The sequence below is a fragment of the Podarcis muralis genome, chromosome 1, assembly GCF_964188315.1.
Source record: "Podarcis muralis chromosome 1, rPodMur119.hap1.1, whole genome shotgun sequence".
Classification (NCBI taxonomy): Eukaryota; Metazoa; Chordata; class Lepidosauria; order Squamata; family Lacertidae; genus Podarcis; species Podarcis muralis.
The window spans coordinates 6438442-6459768 of NC_135655.1; the positions used below are offsets into that span (position 1 = coordinate 6438442).

General features: G+C 47.0%; 1 protein-coding gene across 4 annotated transcripts in view; it reads left to right on the forward strand.

Moving 5' to 3' along the window:
- Positions 1–21327, forward strand: part of ARMH4 (armadillo like helical domain containing 4) — a 63357-nt gene that overhangs the window by 18407 nt on the left and 23623 nt on the right. For 2 of the 4 annotated variants that reach the window (XM_077917849.1, XM_028728570.2), the window contains one exon: positions 12683–12907. In XM_077917849.1, the coding sequence (XP_077773975.1) occupies positions 12683–12907 (225 nt within the window). Of the gene's footprint in view, positions 1–12682; positions 12908–14171; positions 17384–21327 lie in introns of those variants that run through there. The other 2 variants (XR_013390541.1, XM_077917907.1) reach the window with 2 other exon arrangements.

The following is a 21327-nucleotide window of genomic DNA, read 5'->3' on the forward strand; positions in this document are numbered from 1 at the left end:
TTTACATATTGATACATATACATTGTATTCGTAATACTACTACTACTACTACTACTACTACTACTACTACTACTACTAATTTATTATTTATTCCCCGCCCATCTGGCTGGGCTTCCCCAGCCACTCTGGGCGGCTTCCAACAAAACACTAAAATACAACAACCTATTAAACATTAAAAGCTTCTCTAAACAGGGCTGCCTTCAGATGTCTTCTAAAAGTCTGGTAGTTTTCTCTTTGACATCTGGTGGGAGGGCGTTCCACAGGGCGGGCGCCACTACCGAGAAGGCCCTCTGCCTGGTTCCTTGCAACTTGGCGCTGGACCTCAGTGTCCGGGTAGAACGATGGAGGTAGAGACACTCCTTCAGGTATACTGGACCGAGGCCGTTTAGGGCTTTAAAGGTCAGCACCAACACTTTGAATTGTGCTCGGAAACGTACTAGGAGCCAGTGTAGGTCTTTCAAGACCAGTGTTATACGGTCTCGGCGGCCGCTCCCAGTCACCACTCTAGCTGCCGCATTCTGGATTAGTTGTAGTTTCCGGATCACCTTCAAAGGTAGCCCCAAGTAGAGCGCATTGCAGTAGTCCAAGCGGGAGATAACCAGAGCATGCACCACTCTGGCAAGGCAGTCTGCGGGCAGGAAGGGTCTCAGCCTGCGTACCAGATGGAGCTGATAAACAGAATTGACCTGTGCCTCCATGGACAGCTGTGATTCCAAAATGACTCCCAGGCTGCGCACCTGGTCCTTCAGGGGCACAGTTGTCCCATTCAGGACCAGGGAGTCCTCCACACCCGCCTGCCTCCTACCCCCCAAAAACAGTACTTCTGTCTTGTCAGGATTCAGCCTCAATCTGTTAGCCGCCATCCATCCTCCAACCGCCTCCAGACACTCACACAGGACCTTCACTGGTTCCGATTTGAAAGAGAGGTAGAGGTGAATTCGTAAATTCACATTTTCACATTTCTTTATGTACCAACATTTATCCATTTCTTATCTCTTGCCCTGTGTCTTCCCTCCACCTGTGACTTCCTTGTTATCATTTTGTAACTTTATTATTGAGATTGTAATTTTGTATCTTAATAATTAAACATTCAATCTTAGTGAACTGTTTCCCTTTCCCTGCGCAGTTTGAGATCCAGTGGTGCGGGCAAAGTGACAGCCCGTTGCAACCACCAGCTGTCAGCTGATTTTATGCGCCGGCAGAAGTTCTGGCCTCTGCAGGAACTGCCCTGCACACCTGACATCATACAGGATGTCATAAGTAAAGGTGAAGGGACCCCTGACCATTAGGTCCACTTGTGGCCGACTCTGGGGTTGCAGCGCTCATCTCGCTTTATTGGCCCAGGAGCCAGCGTACAGCTTCCGGGTCATGTGGCCAGCATGACTAAGCCACTTCTGGCAAACCAGAGCAGCGCATGGAAATGCTGTTTACCTTCCCGCCAGAGCGGTACCTAATTATCTACTTGCACTTTGACGTGCTTTCAAACTGCTAGGTTGGCAGGAGCAGGGACTGAGCAACGGGAGCTCACCCTGTCGTGGGGATTCGAACCGCTGACCTTCTGATCGGCAAGTCCTAGGCTCTGTGGTTTAACCCACAGCGCCACCCACTGTCATGCAGAGGGCCAAATAGGGAGTCTGGTGCATCGGATTAGGCCCAAGGGCCAGAGTTTCTGGACCACTGATATAGGATGTAGTCCTATTCTCAGCTCCTGCTTCCATTTGCATGTTCCAAGCTATAAAGGCAGAGGATCCAACTGAGATCTGAGCTCGCATTTCAGCCCAGCGCATAGCTGTCAACTTACAGATTTGAAAATAAGGGGCCAGCAGCCTTGAAAATAAGGGACCAGCAGCCAAAATAAGGGACCTGCAGCCTCACCTGTTCCAGGCACTCCAGTCTTCCTGTCCTCCTGCAGTCTGGTCAAACTCATGCTGGGTAGCTTCGAGAACACTGTCCACCAACTTTGTAACCAGAGGTTCAACCGAATAGAATCTGATGTTCAGTTTCAGTTTCAGTTTCTGTTGATTGGTTCTCGTGGGAAACTTGCAGATTCTGGCTTCTCACAGTTGGCTCGGGGTAGTGTCAATTTACTCTTGGCAGAAAGCCCAGGTCTGCTTGACCTAGAAACTGCTTACTCTGATTGGTTAACGACCAGCACTCAGCTCTGTTATCAAGGGATTGCTAGCTCAGTTTGATGTGAGGTGTGTTAGGAGTAGAAGTGCTGTGTATGGTTTTGAGAGAGAGAGAAAGAGAGGGTTTATTTTGCTTTTATTTCTATGCAGAAACTCTGCTGGTTTTATTTTCTCCTTTTAATAAATCCTGTAAATAGTTATTCTGAGTCTAGCTGACTAGTCATTACTGCCGCAACTAGCTTCTTCGCTGTGCAGGAAAACTCTGCTACGTTTGGGCTAAAGCCAATAGGGCTATGCCTGACACTTCAAAGTTCCATGAGGTTATGGGCATTGTGCTGCCAGCCTGAGTTGCGGTGGTGTCAGCATCAACGGCGTTGGTTCCAGTAGTTCCAGAAGTTGTTGTTCCTGCTGGTGCAGCAGATGGACTCTGGCTGGTTCCTGACCGTGGTGAGCTGGTGACGCAGCGGACACAAGGACAACAGCTGCAGCGTGTGAGTGCTGGGTGCTGTGGTTCCTGTTCTTTCTCTCGGTGGTTGTGAGTAGCTGGTTCCGGGTTCCAGGGACATCGCTCTCAAGATGGCCTCACAACCAGTTCAGATGGCTTTTGAGCGTCTGAATGACTCCAATTACTTGCTGTGGTCGGAACGCATGCAGGCAGTGCTGCAGAGGGATCGTCTCTGGCAAGTGGTGAGTAAGTTTCCTGCGAAGCCTGATGATGAAGACCTCGATAAAGACCAAAGAGCAAGGGCCACAATTGTCTTGGGGCTGGAAGATTCCCAGTTGCCGTATGTGAGGGGAATCAAGACAGCTAGAGGTGTGTGGCAAGCACTTAAAGAACTCCATGTGCGTGAGACAGCGGTTTCCAAGCTGTTCATTCGCAAGGCATTGTACAAGGCAATGTTACAGCCTGGGGTTACAATGCAGGAACACCTACACAGTTTACAGTTAAAGTTTACTGCGCTACAGGAAAGAGACTGTGCGTTAGACCAGCAGGAGAAGGTGGCTATTATTTTGAGTTCTCTCCCGGAAAGCTGGGATAATTTAGTTTTGTCTCTAGAAGGCATGCAGGAGCGTGATTTATCCGTCAGCTACGTTACTGGGCGTTTGATTGAAGAATGGCAGAAGAGGCAAGAAAGGTCGGTGGCTGCAGAGGCTTCTACAGGTGGGCGGTTTGGAAGGAGTTCTCATGCCGTGCCAGAGGTGAAGCAAGAGCAGCGTACCGGTGAGGAGTCAGCGTTTGCTGTTAGGCGTTGTTTCCGATGTGGGTCCTCAGCGCATCTAAAACGACAATGTCCGGAGTTGGTCAAGTCTCAGTTGCCGGTGCAGGAGCAGAGACGAGATCAGCAGCAGCAGCAGCGAAAAAAGAAATTCTTCAAACGAAAACAGTCGGCTCAGCTGGTGACCGGCGAGGTCAAGATTGCTGATGAGAAACAAGCGGTCTGGGTGGTCGATTCGGGAGCATCTCGCCACATCGTAAATACAGATGAATTGTTTGTTTCCAAGAACTCAGCACAGCGCAGCCAGGTGGCTCTAGCAGACGGAAGTACTTCCGAAGTGATTTCGGGGGGTGCAGTTTTGTTCCTTGTCTTCGTGAATGCCTGCAAAATGTACTTTGTGTGCCGTCATTAAGGAGCAATCTGATGTCTGTAGATTGTTTGCTAAAAGCTGGGTTTAAAGTGTATTTTGAAGGAGACAGTTGCATCATTAAGAAGGCTGGTGAGATTTTAGGCACTGCTAAGTCAGAGGGAGGCTTGTTTTGGCTTAAAGCAGGTCCTCAAGTTGCAGCAGTAGTCAGTAAATCTCAGCCTGCAGTGAATAACAAAGCTATACATGACAACTGTGTGCACTTATTGCATAGGAAAATGGGGCATGCTTGCTGGAAAAGTGTACTAAAAATGTCTGAATTGGCTGATGGGGGTAATTTAAAGAGTTGTAACAAGTACCTTGATTGTAATGTGTGTAAAAAGGTTAAAACCCACAGAGTCTCTTACCCCAGAAGCGACAGAGTTAGTGAGGCACCGCTACAGCTGGTTCACATGGACGTAATTGGTCCATTTGCTGTAAGCAGGGGTGGATCACGCTTTTCATTAACAATTGTGGATGACGCCACGCGTTACTCCTGGGTTTTTCCCATGAAGAATAAGGGTGACGTGTTCACTAAGTTTAAAGGCTGGGTGGCATCTGTGGAAAGATTTCTGTCCATTAAACTTAAAAGGATTCAGACGGACAGAGGTGGCGAATTTATGTCAAATGCTTTTAAAGATTGGTTACAAAAGCGTGGCATTGGGCATAGAAAAACGAACGTTTTTTCCCCAGAGGAGAATGGCGTTGCAGAGCGAAAAAACAGATCTTTACAAGATATGATGTTTGCCATGCTTGATGATGCTGATTTGCCCATGTCTTATTGGGGGGAGAGCATGCTCACCGCGTGTTATCTCCAAAACAGGCTCTTTCATCAAACAATAGGTACAACCCCGTACTTTAAATTGTTTCAGAAAAAACCCAAAATTGACCATTTGCATGTGTTTGGATCAAAAGCCTGGGTATTAATTCCGAAACAAATGAGGAAGAAGGGAGATCCTAAGACCAAACAGTTAGTGTTTGTGGGTTACCAGGAGCTGGGAAAAGGTTTCCGTTTTGCTGAAGGGACAAATGGCATTGTGATCTCCAGGAATGCCAGTTTTTGTGAACATAGTGGCTGGGAGAGACTACATGCCAATACTGAGGTTTGGTTTGAACCTTCCCAGGAGCTTCATGACTCTGAAGGTAAACACAGGGAGTCAGAGTCTGAGGGGGAGGAAAGTTCAGATAAGAGCTCTCAGGAAAGTGAAGTTAGCCAAAGACCAGTTGCTAAGCAACAAAAGAGAGGTCGTAGTTCTGAGGAGGAAAGTGGGTCAGAAGAAAAATTTTCTCCCAGAAGATCTAAAAGACAAAACAAAGGAGTGCCTCCGGTGCGTTTTTCCCCAGATACTGCAAATGTGTTTAGTGTAAGTGCAGAACCCAAGAGTTTTCAGGAGGTGTTAAAGTTACCAAAAGAGGAGGCAGAGCGCTGGAAACAGGCAATGGAGGAAGAGATGTCCTCTCTGAATGAGCACAAGGTTTTTACACCAGTAGCAGCGCCTGAGGGGGCAAAGATTGTAGGCTGCAGGTGGGTGTACAAACTTAAACCTCTGGTGACAGGAGAGTACAAATACAAAGCTCGTTTAGTGGCTCAAGGATACTCTCAGAGGCCTGGAAAAGATTATGACGAGACTTTTTCCCCTACTGCTAAGGGGGACAGTGTAAGGCTTATTTTAACGCTTGGAGCAAAGAGAAAACTCCTGTTAAACCATTTTGACATTCAGACTGCATATTTACATGCATCAATATCAGAAGACCTGTATCTAGCCGAACCGCCTGGTTATGAGACAGGTTCCAATAGAGTGTTAAAATTAAACAAAGCTCTATATGGTCTCAAACAGGCTGCAAGATCTTGGAACAAATGTTTCCATGAGGCCTTAGTGTCATTTGGTTTCAAGCAGAGTACAGCTGACAATTGTGTTTATGTACGTGGTACAGGCAGTGATCAAGAGTTTTGTCTGATTTATGTAGATGATGTTTTGTATGCCTGCAAAACAGATAAACAAACTAAAAGGTTTGCAAAGCAATTGTCCAGTAAGTTCAAAGTGAAAGACTTAGGCCCGGTTAGGACATATCTAGGGTTGGAAGTGTGCTGGGCCCAAGATGGCAGCTGCCTAATTAGTCAGCAGAACAAAGTTAAACAACTACTGACTACATACAGAATGCAGGATTGCAAAGGGGCAGCGGTGCCTATGGATCCAGGTTTCATAAAAACACTTCATGTAGATGAGAGTCCTGAATTTGAACATCCTGATGTATATCACTCTGTAATTGGAAGTTTATTGTATATAGCACAGTGGTCCAGACCTGATATTAGCTATGCAGTAGGCATATTAAGTAGATTGGTCTCAAGACCCACACTAAATGCCTGGAAAGGGGTAAAACAAGTTCTGAGGTATCTCAAACAGACAATTGGCTATATGTTACAATTAAATTCTTCAGAGGATGAAATGTTGAGTTGCTACTGTGATAGTGACTGGGGAAATTTGCCGGATAGAAAATCTGTCACAGGACTAGTCATAATGGTCGGTGGAGCTTTAATCAGCTGGCGGTCACGCAAGCAAGACGTTGTAAGTGTGTCATCAACGGAATCAGAGTACGCCGCATTGAGTGAATTGTGCAACGAGGTGATTTATTTCAAGCATTTGTTAGCAGATTTAAATGTAAATTGTGGAGAACCAGTACAAGTTTACATTGATAATCAAGCTTGTATAACTTTAAGTAAAACAGAGGGTTTCAAATCACGTTCCAAACATATCTCTGTAAAATACCAAAATGTACGTTGCTGTGTACAAGACAATGTAATCACCTGTACTTATGTACCAAGTGAAGAAAATGTAGCAGATGTGTTAACTAAACCATTGGCAAAGGTAAAGAACAAGCGAATGTGCAAGGGTTTAGGTTTGCTGGAAAAATGATCTTCTACATAGGTGTATTTGGTGTTAATTGTTCAGCAGAATCTGTGAGGGGGTGTTCAGTTTCAGTTTCAGTTTCTGTTGATTGGTTCTCGTGGGAAACTTGCAGATTCTGGCTTCTCACAGTTGGCTCGGGGTAGTGTCAATTTACTCTTGGCAGAAAGCCCAGGTCTGCTTGACCTAGAAACTGCTTACTCTGATTGGTTAACGACCAGCACTCAGCTCTGTTATCAAGGGATTGCTAGCTCAGTTTGATGTGAGGTGTGTTAGGAGTAGAAGTGCTGTGTATGGTTTTGAGAGAGAGAGAAAGAGAGGGTTTATTTTGCTTTTATTTCTATGCAGAAACTCTGCTGGTTTTATTTTCTCCTTTTAATAAATCCTGTAAATAGTTATTCTGAGTCTAGCTGACTAGTCATTACTGCCGCAACTAGCTTCTTCGCTGTGCAGGAAAACTCTGCTACGTTTGGGCTAAAGCCAATAGGGCTATGCCTGACACTTCAAAGTTCCATGATCTGAATCACATGCACAAGGCCTATGCAGCCTCAATTTAAGATGGCTCCCCGGCCTGGCTTTGCACTGCAAAGTTTGCAGCAGCACGTGCAACAAAATGGCGTCCAGCATTCAAAAACCCCCTCAGCTTGCATTAACTAGCCACACACAAGGCATGCAAGCTCCACCCCCTAGTCGTTCTTAGACTTCTTATTGGGTGAGCAACACAGCCAAGCAACACAGTTGGAGCCTCCCTCCTCCCTGGCCGGCAGGAAGGGAGGGAGAGGAGCTGCTTCCTTTGAAATTTAAGGGACATCATTTAAGGGACATCTATCAATAAGGGACAGCAGCGGGACATGGCGCTGGAATAAGGGACTGTCCCTTCAAATAAGGGACTTGACAGCTATGGCCCAGCGCCTTCCCCAGAGGTTTGGTTCGCTTTGCCTCGCGGTGCACGAAAACGGAACCCTTTGTGTTTTTTTTTAAAAATAATTTTTATTAAGTTTCTTACAGATATAACACATCACAACAAAAGAAAAACAGAGAAAAAACAAAAGAAAAAAGACAAGATAAACAAAAAACAAGGTACCTAAATACCTAAACAACCTAATCACCTAAACAACACAAATTAATTATTATTTAGATTTCTAACCCCATAAACATATTTTGGGCTTTCTCTGAGCCCTCCCATCTGAATTTCCTTGTAATTAAAATGTAGCAGTTTTCTGGCATTTTTTTTAAAAAAAACAGTATTCCAATTAAAATAAAATTTCTTAACTTTCCTTTAGGTTCTAAATCTTTTTACGAAAACACTTTGGAGAGGGAAAATTTAAAAACCAAGGGGAGCATCTTTCTTACCGCGCTGCTAAAATATTTAATAGGGATGCATTTATAATTAAGCTTGCTGGAAGCAAACTAATTGCGTGGGGACTCTGATGGTAATCTGTTAGCAATGGGCCCTTGGTGTGGCTCAGACCAGCTCCTTGGGATCACCACGAAGAAGACTTTGAATAATAATAATAATAAATAATAATAATTTTTTATTTATACCCTGCCCATCCCCGTTTAAAAACTGGGCTCTGGGCGGCTAACAGCAAATATAAAACATGGATTAAAATGCGACTTGAAAACAGCATTAAACAGCATGAAGTACAACATAAAATGCAGCATCAATATCAATAAAATTCAAAAATTCAGGGGTCATTTTTTTGAGGAGGGGGAAACCCAGTCAGTAGACATCAAATGATCACCAGGGCTAACTGGCCAAGTTGGTCCCACTAGGGCCAGCAAGGAGACCAGGGAAGAATTTAAATGTGGGGTCCCAGAAAGGGTTTCTTCATAGAAGAGGAAAGGGGAAAAGGGAATAGAGGATCAGGCTAATTCAAATTGAAGGCCAGGCGGAATAGCTCTGTCTCACAGGCCCTGTGGAAGGAGATCAAGTCCTGCAGGGCCCTAGTCTTGTGGGACAGAGCATTCCACCAGGTCGGAGCCATCACTGAAAAGGCCCTGGCCCTGGTAGAGGATAGTCTGACTTCCTTAGGGCCCGGGACCTTTAAGCTATTATACAGTATTCATTTGAAGGCATTTACACACACAGACCCTGATGTTGGGAAAGATGGGAGGGTACAAGGAGAAGGGGACGACAGAGGACAAGATGGTTGGACAGTGTTCTCGAAGCTACCAGCATGAGTTTGACCAAACTGCGGGAGGCAGTGGAAGACAGGAGTGCCTGGCGTGCTCTGGTCCATGGGGTCACGAAGAGTCGGACACGACTAAACGACTAAACAACAACAACAACAACAACAACAACAACACCACACACACACACACACACACACACACACACACACACACACAGTGTTTACAAGTGAAAATCCCCACAGGGAGCTGGGTAATAGCCTCTACCAGGACTCACAGCTGGAGCGTGTGATTCCTGGTGCTTTGACCCCACTTTAGAGATAAACTTTGTGGCTCATTCCATGTTCTTTTGGCAGTTAAACATTGTGTTTCCTGCATATAAAAGCAGTTCTGGTGTGTTTTAAAAACTGCGTCCTACCCTATCAGCATCTTATCTTTTTGCTTGTCATAGAACAGGCACCCCCAAACTCAGCCCTCCAGATGTTTTGGGACTACAATTCCCATCATCCCTGACCACTGGTCCTGTTAGCTAGGGATGATGGGAGCTGTAGTCCCAAAACATTTGGGGATGGCTGTCATAGAAGCATAGAATGATAGAGTTGGAAGGGATCCCGAGTGCCATCTTGTCCAACTCCCTGCAATGCAGGAATCTCAACTAGATCATCCATGGCAGGTGGACACCCAACCTCTGCTTCAAAACCTTCAAGGAAGGAGATTCCACCTTCTCCTGAGGGAGACCGTTCCCCTGTCGAACAGCTCATACTGTTAGAAATTTCTTAGAGAGATAGATAGATAATTTTCATGGAACTTTGAAGTGTCAGGCATAGCCCTATTGGCTTTAGCCCAAACGTAGCAGAGTTTTCCTGCACAGCGAAGAAGCTAGTTGCGGCGATAATGACTAGTCAGCTAGACTCAGAATAACTATTTACAGGATTTATTAAAAAAAAGGAAAAAAATAAAACCAGCAGAGTTTCTGCATACAAATAAAAGCAAAATAAATCCTCTCTTTCTCTCTCTCAAAACCATACACAGCACTTCTACTCCTAACACACCTCAACACCAAACTGAGCTAGCAATCCTAGATAACAGAGTTGAGTGCTGGTCGTTAACCAATCAGAGTAAGTAGTTTCTAGGTCAAGCAGACCTGGGCTTTCTGCCAAGAGTAAATTGACACTGCCTTGAGTTAATTGTGCGAAGCCAGAATCTGCAAGTTTCCCACGAGAACCAATTAACAGAAACTGAACAAATTTATTACGGTCAGAGACCAGCTTATAAAACACACTTGGGGGTACAATCCCAGAAAGAGAACAAACAGTTAAAACAATGTACAACAATAAATTTAAAATTTATAAATGCAATAAGCATGTTGTTGTTGTTGTTTAGTTGTGTCCGACTCTTCGTGACGCCCTGGACCAGAGCATGCCAGGCACTCCTGTCTTCCACTGAGAGAGCCAGTGTGGTGTAGTGGTTAAGAGCGGTAGATTTGTTATCTGGGGAACCGGGTTCGCGTCTCCGCTCCTCCACCTGCAGCTGCTGGGTGACCTTGGGCCAGTCACACTTCTTTGAAGTCTCTCAGCCTCACTCACCTCACAGAGTGTTTGTTGGGGGGGAGGAAGGGAAAGGAGAATGTTAGCCGCTTTGAGACTCCTGAAGGGGAGTGAAAGGCGGGATATCAAGTCCAAACTCTTCTTCTTCTTCTTCCACTGCCTCCCACAGTTTGGTCAGACTCATTCTGGAAAAGCCTCCAAGAGCCGCACACACACTGCACGCGGCTCTTTAAAGGGAGTGCTGAGCAGAGCCTCCTGCCTGCATTCGCTCCATAAGACGCACACACATTTCCCCTTACTTTTTAGGAGGGGGAAAGTGTGTCTTATAGAGCAAAAAAATACGGTATATGTTTATGCCTTTATTTTTGGCGACTCACTGGTCCCAAATTTTTTTGCTCCCTGTTCCAGCCATTTTGGGATGGCAGCCACAGCACTTTTATCAAGATACGCATGCCGGCAGCTCATTCTTTATCCCCCCTCCCCTGAAAAAAGCACCACTCAAATCACTAAAGGAAATTAAAAGAAGATAAATGCCGCAAACAAATAATCTGTCTGGCTGCTGCTCAGAAGAGAATGCCAGACTAGGCAGGACAGCTCAGCCCTGAACCAGGACGACTGACTCATAATGATGACAAATCCTTTGGGAGAATACTTTGTTCCTAAACTCTAGTATGGCATAAAGTTGCCTTAGTTAATAGCATCTGTGGGATGTAATCCACTGAGAGCAGTCAAGTATAACATTCCTTGTAATGCTTGAGAAGACATGCCGGGTAATGTTTGGTCCAGCCAGTCAAAAACTTCCTGTTTCGTCCTGGCTGGAGCATCCTTCCTTTGCATGTGACTAGAGGTGGGCGTGACCTTACCTGTCCAGGTAACAAAAGGACAAGTCAACCAGCACGCTCTCCCTCTTTTTCACTTCCTTCTTCATTTGACCAGCTTCTTAGCTAGGAATGCTGTGCTAGCTTCTCAGCTAGCAGAAGCACTGGGATTATTCCCCCATATGGGGTAGATCCACATGTACATATTTGTAACTAAGTCTGCCTTCAGGAATCCAACTGTGAGCTGATGTGAGTAAACTTCTTTTATTGACTTTGAATAAGACTGCCGTGTCTTTATTCTTTTAAGAGTGATTAAAGGGAACTTTAAAGGTGACAGCAGCCACGAAATTAAAAGACGCCTGCTTCTTGGGAGAAGGGCAATGACAGGCCTAGACAGCATCTTGAGAAGTAGAGACGTCACCTTGCCAACAAAGGTCCGTATAGTTAAAGCCATGGTTTTCCCAGTAGTGATGTATGGAAGTGAGAGCTGGACCATAAAGAAGGCTGATCGCCGAAGAATTGATGCTTTTGAATTATGGTGCTGGAGGAGACTCTTGAGAGTCCCAGGGACTGCAAGAAGATCAAACACATCCATTCTTAAGGAAATCAGCCCTGAGTGCTCACTGGAAGGACAGATCGTGAAGCTGAGGCTCCAGTACTTTGGCCACCTCATGAGAAGAGAAGACTCCCTGGAGAAGACACTGATGCTGGGAAAGATGGAGGGCACAAGGAGAAGGGGACGACAGAGGACGAGATGGTTGGATAGTGTTTTCGAGGTTACCAGCATGAGTTTGACCAAACTGCGGGAAGTAGTGGAGGACAGAGGTGCCTGGCGTGCTCTGGTCCATGGGGTCACGAAGAGTCGGACACGACTAAACGACTAATCAACAACAAAAAGGGAACTTACCGGGAACATACAATTCAATACTGAATTGTATAATAGCGAGAGGCTCACACAAGCCTGCAACCAGCTATCTGCTGTGCATGTATGGAAGGGGAATGTAAACTCTGCTACATAAAGAAACTTGCCAATGCAAGTTAGGAAGGATATTAATAGACAACATAGCCTCTTCTGCCACCCTGGATGTTGCTTGTGATGCTCTTGGGCTAGTTTGTGCTCATTATCCTTTTTTTTTATTTATTTCCAAAACCGAAAAATTCCAAAAATTACAAACATCAAATTCAACATCCATATTCCTTTTCTAACATAAACCTACTACATAATTAACTAAATTGAAATATACCTAATTACTCTAAACTTCTCTTTGCTGTATACAAACACAGCACAGTTAGAAATTTTATGTTAAAGCTTTTATATTATAAATAATATTTCAAATTCCCCTATATCCCCTGTTCCCCTTGTGCAGGTGTAAGCAAGGAAATACTAAAAGAATCGGCTGAACAATGATTAAACTATATCAACACAACAAGACAGAAGAAGTAAAAATAAAAATGAGATCACACATGGGTTTGCACTCATTATCCACGTGGGTACCAATCTCCTGTTTTCTCTTCCTCTTGCACAGGGCCCGTCACTGCCCTTAGCGGAGAGGAGGAGGAAGATGTTTCTGTTGCCAGCTCTCCTGCAACTCTGGGGGACCGGAGAGCGCAGGACGAAGGGATTCTGGGAGCGACTGAAGCCATGACAGTTCCGCCGACCTTGGCATCCTTGACGAAGAGGACCACTGTCCCAGCCACGCACCGGATCACCACGGCTGCAACCTATGAGCTGGATAGGCTGGAATCAGAAGGTATCTATGTTAAGGCCTCTGGTCTCAGCACCAGATCACCTGCACTACGTGCAGAAGGTCCCTGGTTGAGTCCCCGTTAGCATCTGCAGGTAGGGCTGGGAGAGATCCTCCTGCCTGGAGAGCCACTGCCAGTCAGTGTTTTGCAAACTTGGTTCCCCAGCTACGGTTGGACTACAACTCCCATGACCCCTGCTAGTTGAGGATGATGGGAGTTGTAGTCCAACCACAGCTGGGGACCTAAGTTTGAGAAACACTAGGTGGACAACACTCAGTCTGGTGGACCACTGGTTTGACTTCGGTATAAGGAAGCTTATCGTGTTCCCAGGTCCAGTACAATCGCCGTTAACTTGTGTGTTTTGACTTTGCACTGGTTGAAATTGTCCAGATTAAATTAAATGCTCTTTTTGCGCTGAGTTTTCCTGGTGTGGAGCGAGCTTTTGAACTCTCCTCCTTGCTTACTGCGCAGGGGGTTGGACTCGATGGCCCTTGTGGTTTCTTCCAACTCTATGATTCTATGATTCTAAGTCCCGCTCAGCGCGGGGGCACTGGGATGCTCTCGCGAGATCTCACAGGAGCTCGGACAGCCCCCGTGAGATCTCGCGAGAGGAGCATCTCAGAGCCCCTGTGAGGCATTCCCAAAGTAAAGGAAGGGTTGAACTCTGATTAATAAGAATACACACAGAGGCTTGAACCAGCAAGACTCTGGGAAGGGTGTGTATAATTGTCTCTCTGTGCCTGTCCCACTCTACCCCTCGGCCCAGGTCTTTTATTCACAAAAGAACTTTTTACAGAGTGTTCGTAAGAACCAATCAGATTTCTTCTGAGCGTTTCTACACACCCCCGTGGGGAGAAAGTTAAACTATAAACACTAGTTAGGCATACATACTCTGGAGTAAATGAATGAAACTACAAAGGAGTGTATTCAGCAACCCCGGAGGTCATAAACAATCAATACACATGATAAGAAGGATGGCCAGGAGGACAGTGACCATTATCACCTTAATGTGAAACCTGTTTCCTGGCCCTAAGATCAATATCCTAAGATTAACAATCAGAAAAGCCACATTGACAAAACTGCCCAGTCTTTGAGGACACAGGACGCCTGCCTGTCTAAGTGTGTACGTGACTTGTGAAGAGAGAGAAATGGAACAGGGATGCAGGGGTGCGGATTGATCAAGAATCATATCAAAATAGTTTAAACCCAGTCAACCCAGTCATTGCTGACACAGATGGCTTACTCTATATCTGTTATAATTCCTCATAGCAATCCCACCTGATCACTACACCCCTGTGCTTCAAAGCTCTCTGCTTTGCTTTGGAGGTAAAGACCACTCAGAATGCTGGCTCTGGAAGGTAAGAATGCCTGACCAGGACAGGACAGTAGGGCTTACATTTTGCACCCAGAAGGTACACATAGTTAGACCCTGGTGCCTCCAGCCGAACGGATCAGGGAGTGGCTGATGGAAAACACCTCTGTTGGTTAATGTGTGGAGAAGTGATGGATAGTTGTCGAAGGACCCTGTGTGAGAGGCAGGGAAGAAGAGATCTCCTGGCATGGGAGGATGGGAGAAGAAAGGTGAGAGCTGGTGGGGTCCACCTTCCTCTGCATGGGACAAGTTAAGATGGGATATCCCGTATTTTTCGCTCTATAGGACACACCCGACCATAGGACACACCTTGTTTTAGAGGGGGAGAACAAGAAAAAAAAATTCTCCCCCTCTCTGCTCAGCACCCCTTCAGCGAAGCCGCAGGAGAAACGGAGCCCCTTCCATTTCTCCTCCCGCTTGGCTGAAGGGGCGCTGCACAGCTCTCCCTCTCTGCTGAAGCCAGGAGAGTCTTGCTCTCCCGGCTTCAGCAAAAGGAACCCGAGGCCTCCGGAGCGCAGCGGGAATTCCCGCTGCACTCTGGAGGCTTCAGGCGGCTATCCCTGAAGCGTGGAGAGCGAGAGGGGTCGGTGCGCACCAACCCCTCTCGCTCTCCAGGCTTCAGCGAAAGCAACGCGTAGCCTCCGGAGCGCGGAGGGAGCGCTCCCTCTGCGCTTTGGAGGCTTCGCGTTGCTATCGCTGAAGCCAAGGAGCCTGCATTCGCTCCATAGGATGCACACACATTTCCCCTTAATTTTTGGAGGGGGAAAAGTTACGTCCTATAGAGAGAAAAATACAGTAGCTATTAATGATAAGTCAACAAGTGCCATTAAGGTAAGACAGGGAATATGCAGGAGAAATGATTTTGAGGAGATATGGAGGGTGTTTGTGGAATTTGTACTGTTAAAACGGAAAGGGGTCAAACCATCGCAAGAGGTGTTGAAATTTTGGGAGTTTGCATAGTTCCAATGGAACGGTCTCAGACAGTGGGTGCACATTTTTATTCTTATTTATTCTTATTACTTTGTCAAAATAAAAGAGTAATATTAATATTAAAATAAATAAAATAAAAGTTAAGATTTATCTGCGAAAGAGGATCCCACCCCCTTTTTATGTTTTTGTCTAGATTAGTTGCTCTTTTACTGTAATATATTAGGAAAGGTCTTAATCAAAACTTATATTGATAAAGGGATTTAACAGGAAATAAAGTAGAAGAAACAGCTGAATCTTCTAGTGGCCCATCTAGTCCAGCACTTGGTTCTCACAGAGGCCAACTAGATGTCTGTGGGAAACCCAAGCACCAAAGAAACTCTCTTGCTTTTCAACCGTAGAGGCGTAGGATCGCCATCCTGGCTAGTAGCCGTGGGCAGCTTTGTCCTCCCTGATTTTGTCCAGCCCACTTTTAAACTATCCACGTTGGTGGTCATCCCTGTGGCAGGGAGTTCCATAGTTTAACTATGCACAGCATTCCTAGTTTTACTGAACCACCATTCGTCTCTACCCAGTTGAGTCTCCTCCTCCTCCTCCTTTGGCGATCACTCATAGCCAAGTAAGATTGTCTTCCATAAACACAGTTTTAACAATGATGTCACGGTCTGGTTCATGGGCAGCCGAAGTCCCTGCAGGGGACATCAGGACCGGGGGCAAGATGGCGGGGTGGGAGCAGGAACGCTGGTCCAGAAGCCAGGAGTCAGGAAGCCAAGAGTCCGAGGGTCAGAGAGCAGGGAGACAAGAAACCAAGGGTCCAAGGGTCCGGAAGCAAGGAGTCACGAAGTCAAGGGTCTGAGGATCAAGAAGCAAGGAGTCACGAAGTCAAGGGTCTGTGGATCAAGAAGCAAGGAGTCACGAAGTCAAGGGTCTGTGGATCAAGAAGCAAGGAGTCAAGAAGCTGAGGTTCAAGGACCAGGAAGCAAGAAGCCAAACGCAGGAAGCGTGTTGCTGTGGCAAAGAACCGAAGGGAAATGCTGACCTTATATCCCTTCCTGGCTCTTGTCACCAGGGACTGTGAGTTACCAAGCGGCCTCACCTGTGAGACCGCTCCTTGCCTCTTCAGAACAAACTTAGGAAGGCTCCAGTCCTGCAAAGTCCTATTGGTCACAGGGCCTGGCTCCTGCATGCACACCTGACAAATGAGTCCGTAAGTGACTTCACACGTTCTGGATCCACACATCCTTCCACAGTGGGGACAGTAGGTTTCCAGGTAGGAGTTGATCACGGTGTGGATTTGCCAAGCGTGCCTTCCTCCTAGCACGTCTCTCCCTTGCGTCCTGAGTTCGAGTGTCTTCAAAGTCCATGACACCTTTGGTAAAGGCTGTTCTCCAACTGGAGCGCTCGCAGGCTAGTGTTTCCCAGTTTCCTCTTTTGTTGACCACCAGCATTACGCTGTCCATTTTAAAGTTTGGAACAGGGTAGTTGCTTTGGAGTAGTTGGGACGCGGGTGGCGCTGTGGGTAAAAGCCTCAGCGCCTAGGGCTTGCCGATCGAAAGGTCGGCGGTTCGAATCCCCGCGGCGGGGTGCGCTCCCGTTGCTCGGTCCCAGCGCCTGCCAACCTAGCAGTTCGAAAGCACCTCCGGGTGCAAGTAGATAAATAGGGACCGCTTACTAGCGGGAAGGTAAACGGCGTTTCCGTGTGCGGCTCTGGCTCGCCAGAGCAGCGATGTCACGCTGGCCACGTGACCCGGAAGTGTCTCCGGACAGCGCTGGCCCCCGGCCTCTTGAGTGAGATGGGCGCACAACCCTAGAGTCTGTCAAGACTGGCCCATACGGGCAGGGGTACCTTTACCTTTACCTAGTTGCTTTGGAAGACGATCATCAGGCATCCGCACAACATGACCAGTCCAACGGAGTTGATGTTGAAGAATCGTTGCTTCGACCCTGGTGATCTTTGCTTCTTCCAGTACACTGGCATTAGTTTGCCTGTTTTCCCAACTGATGTGTACATTTTTTTTGAAGACACCAGGAATCTTTTGAGGAGTTGGAGATGGGATTTATAAGTGGTCCATGTTTCGCAAGCATACAGTAAGGTTGGTGGTACAATAGCTTTGTAAACAAGCAGTTGAGGAGAACTGGGGTGGCCAGGGTGGAAACCTGTTGTGGTGCACGACTCCCCCCCCCCCCAAAAAAAAATCCTGGCCACAGTGGCTGCAGCGGCAGCTTGAAACATCTGGAGAGCACTGAGTTGGGGAAGGCTGAGCCCAGTTCCTGCTCTTCACAGCTGTGCTACATCAGCTCTTGTTTACAACATGTTCACCAGAACGGTGTTATGAAAGCTTTTACCTGCCTGGGTCCTAGTGGGACAGATAGACTATGAATCATGGAGAGAGAGAGAGAGAAATAGGACATTCCAATTATGATTTTCCTTGCTTGAGGGTAAGACTGGACTTGTTTCCTGCTTGTTCTTCCAATTAGCAATCACTCCTTGGACTGCAGGCTTGTTCCTTTGATATAATAACCAGCATCCCATTTGGGCTCTTATAATTAATGTGCTAATGGGCTTCTGAGCAGGATTCGTTCCAAGGACTGGTTTCTCCCAAGCAACTTATTAAGAACCGCTGCAGCCTAATGGGAGGTTTGTGGCTGTGTGTGTGTGCTGGAAGCAGTAATGCTTCTGAAAACTGTTGCTGGAAACACTGGGAAGGGAGCGTGGCTGGGGAAACCCAGCCAGATGGGCAGGGTATAAATAAATTATTATTATTATTATTATTATTATTATTATTATTATTAGTGTGCTATTATTCAAAAGGGACGCGGGTGGCGCTGTGGGTTAAACCACAGAGCCTAGGACTTGCCGATCAGAAGGTTGGCAGTTCGAATCCCCATGACAGGATGAGCTCCCGTTGCTCGGTCCCTGCTCCTGCCAACCTAGCAGTTCGAAAGCACATCAAAGTGCAAGTAGATAAATAGGTACCACTGCAGCGGGAAGGTAAACGGTGTTTCCGTGCGCTGCTCTGGTTCGCCAGAAGCAGCTTAGTCTTGCTGGCCACATGACCCGGAAGCTGTCTGCGGACAAACGCTGGCTCCCTCGGCCTATAGAGCGAGATGAGCGCGCAACCCCAGAGTTGGTCACGACTAGACCTAATGGTCAGGGGTCCCTTTACCTTTACCTATTATTCAAAAAGATAAGAACCCATAATAAACAAACAACAAATAAAAAGTATCTGGATAGGCTTGTCTAAACAAAAATGTTTTCAGTAGGCACCAAAAAAGAGCACAGTACAGGTAGGGATGTGGGTGGCGCTGTGGTTCGAGCCTCTTGGGCTTGCCGATCAGAAGGTCGGCGGTTCGAATCCCCGTGACAGGGTGAGCTCCCGTTGCACTGTCTCAGCTCCTGTCAACCTAGTAGTTTGAAAGCACACCAGTGCAAGTAGATAAATAGGTACCACTGTGGCAGGAAGGTAAATGGCGTTTCTGTGTGCTCTGGTTTCCGTCACGGTGTTTCGTTGCATCAGAAGCGGTTTAGTCTATGGACAAACGTTGGCTCCCTCAGCCTGAAAATGCTCCTATCATCGCCAGCCAACACAGCCAGTGATCATGGATGATGGGTGTTGTAGTCCAACAACATATTGTGAACCGCACTGAGATCTGTGGGTGAATGGTGGTATATACATTAAACAAACTAGCAAACAAATGTGGGGGGAGCACAAATGTTCCCCCTCCAATTCTACATGAATCTACATATGTGTCTCAACAGAGGCTTTCCCATGGGGCCTCTCGATTTTTCCTTTTTTTAAAAAAAAGTTGCAAAAAGTAAGAACATTTTTGTTCTGAATGCAAATAATTGGGAGGGAGATGCATGTATATGAAGAGAAAAGAATTAGAAGGCCATCAGAGCCCTAATTACAAACTGTTTTCCAAAAAGCAAACATTCTGCTGATTCTCTGCAGTGCTGTTGAAAATGAAAATGAGTTTGCAAAGAAGGTCGTTTGGCTCAGCAAACTTCTACCTTCTCTCTCTCTCCCTGCATTTTCAAACAGCACCCAAAGAAACCCAAACTTGCGTGAAAGGCAGGGTCTTGTGTGATATAGGAAAACTGCCTGATACTGCATCAGACCATTGTCTAATCTTGCTCAGGACTGTCTGAACTGACAGCGGCTCCCCAGGGTGTCAGGCAGGGAATATTTCCCAGCCCTACCTGGAGATGAGGGATGCAGTTGGCGCTGTGGGTTAAACCACAGAGCCTAGGACTTGCCAATCAGAAGGTCAGCGGTTCGAATCCCCGCAACGGGGTGAGCTCCCGTTGCTCGGTCCCTGCTCCTGCCAACCTAGCAGTTCCAAAGCACGTCAAAGTGAAAGTAGATAAATAGGTACCGCTCCGGTGGGAAGGTAAATGGCGTTTCCGTGCGCTGCTCTGGTTCGCCAGAGGTGGCTTGGTCCTGCTGACCACATGACCCGGAAGCTGTACGCCGGCTCCCTCGGCCAATAAAGCGAGATGAGTGCCGCAACCCCAGAGTCGTCTGTGACTGGACCTAATGGTCAGGGGTCCCTTTACCTTTACCTACCCAGAGATGCCATTGAAGATTGACCTTCTGCAGTGAGCTTCATGGCCAAATAGGAATTTGAACCCTGGCCTCCCAGATTCTCCTCTGGTGCTCTAACCGCAATACCACACAGCCCCTCCTCTGGCGAATAACCCCTGCATGCAAATCCGAATGAACACACAAGCTTTGTGGCGAGAAAATCAGGATGAATATTCAGTAAAGGAGGTTGTTTTAAGGAACCTTTGGCTCAGTCGGCAGAGCACAAGACTCTTGGTCTCAGGGTTGCGGGTTCGAGACCTGCGCTGGGCCAAAAGTTTCCTGCGTTGGACTAGGAAACCCTAGTCCAGCTCTACAATTCTATGGTTCCGATTTTGTTGCATTTCTGCCTGCAGTTACCGTATTTTTCGCTCTATAGAATGCACTTTTCCCCTCCTAAAATGTAAGGGGAAATGTGTGTGCGCCTTATGGAGCGAATTCAGGCTGCGCGGCTAAGCCAGAAGCTAGAACAGCAAGAGGGATCGCTGCTCAGTGCTCCCTCTTGCTGTTCTAGCTTCTGGCTTAGCCGTGTGCAGCCTCTTCAGGGCAGGGGGAGCCTACACCCCGCTGCCCTGAAGAGGCTGCGCAGCTATCCCAGAAGGCAGAACAGTGAGAGGGATCGCTGCGCAGCGCTAACTCTCGCTGTTCTAGCTTCTAGCTTAACCCCTCAGTCCCTTCCCCCACCTCCCGGAAAAGCCCCCAAGAGCTGTGCTCCCTTTAAAGAGCCACATGGAGCATGTGTGCGGCTCAGGGAAAAGCCTGCAAGCGCCGCACACAAACTTCACGCGGCTCGTGAAAGGGAGCACTGAGCAGAGCCTGGGATGCATACAGGCTCTGCTCAGAGCTCCCTTTAAAGAACATTTTTTTCCCTTGCATTCCCCCTCTAAAAACTAGGTGCGTCTTATGTTCAGGTGCGTCTTATGGAGTGAAAAAAACCGGTAGGTGACGACAACTTCTGCGCTGGCGGAACTTTATCTGGAAGACTGCACTTCTTCCCGGTGACCAAGAGATGGCAGTGTTTCCTTTTGTTTCTGTGCAATTTAATCAGGAGCAGAGCATTAGGGCAAAATGTTTTAGGAGAAAGCAGAGCCATTCTGCATAGAATCGTAGAATTGTAGGTTTGGAAGGGACCCTGTAAAGGTAAAGGGTAAAGGGTCCCCTGACCATTAGGTCCAGTCGTGACCGACTCTGGGGTTGCAGTGCTCATCTCGCTTTATTGGCCGAGGGACACCATCGACCATAACATTCTTCTGGACCGTCTAGGGGAGCTGGGAGTTGGGATATACTGTTTTACAGTGGTTCTGTTCCTTTCTCCTGGGCTGTGTCGAGAAAGTGGTGGTGGGGGATGAGTGTTCAGACCCCTGGGCCCTCACTTGTGGGGTGCCTCAGGGTTCTGTCCTCTCCCCCATGCTTTTTAACATCTAGAATAGAATAGAATAGAATAGAATAGATTCTTTATTGTCATTACACAAGTGCAACATTGCACAAGTGCAACGAAATTGGATGCCATCCCTTAAAAACAACAAAAGCAAAACAACAACAA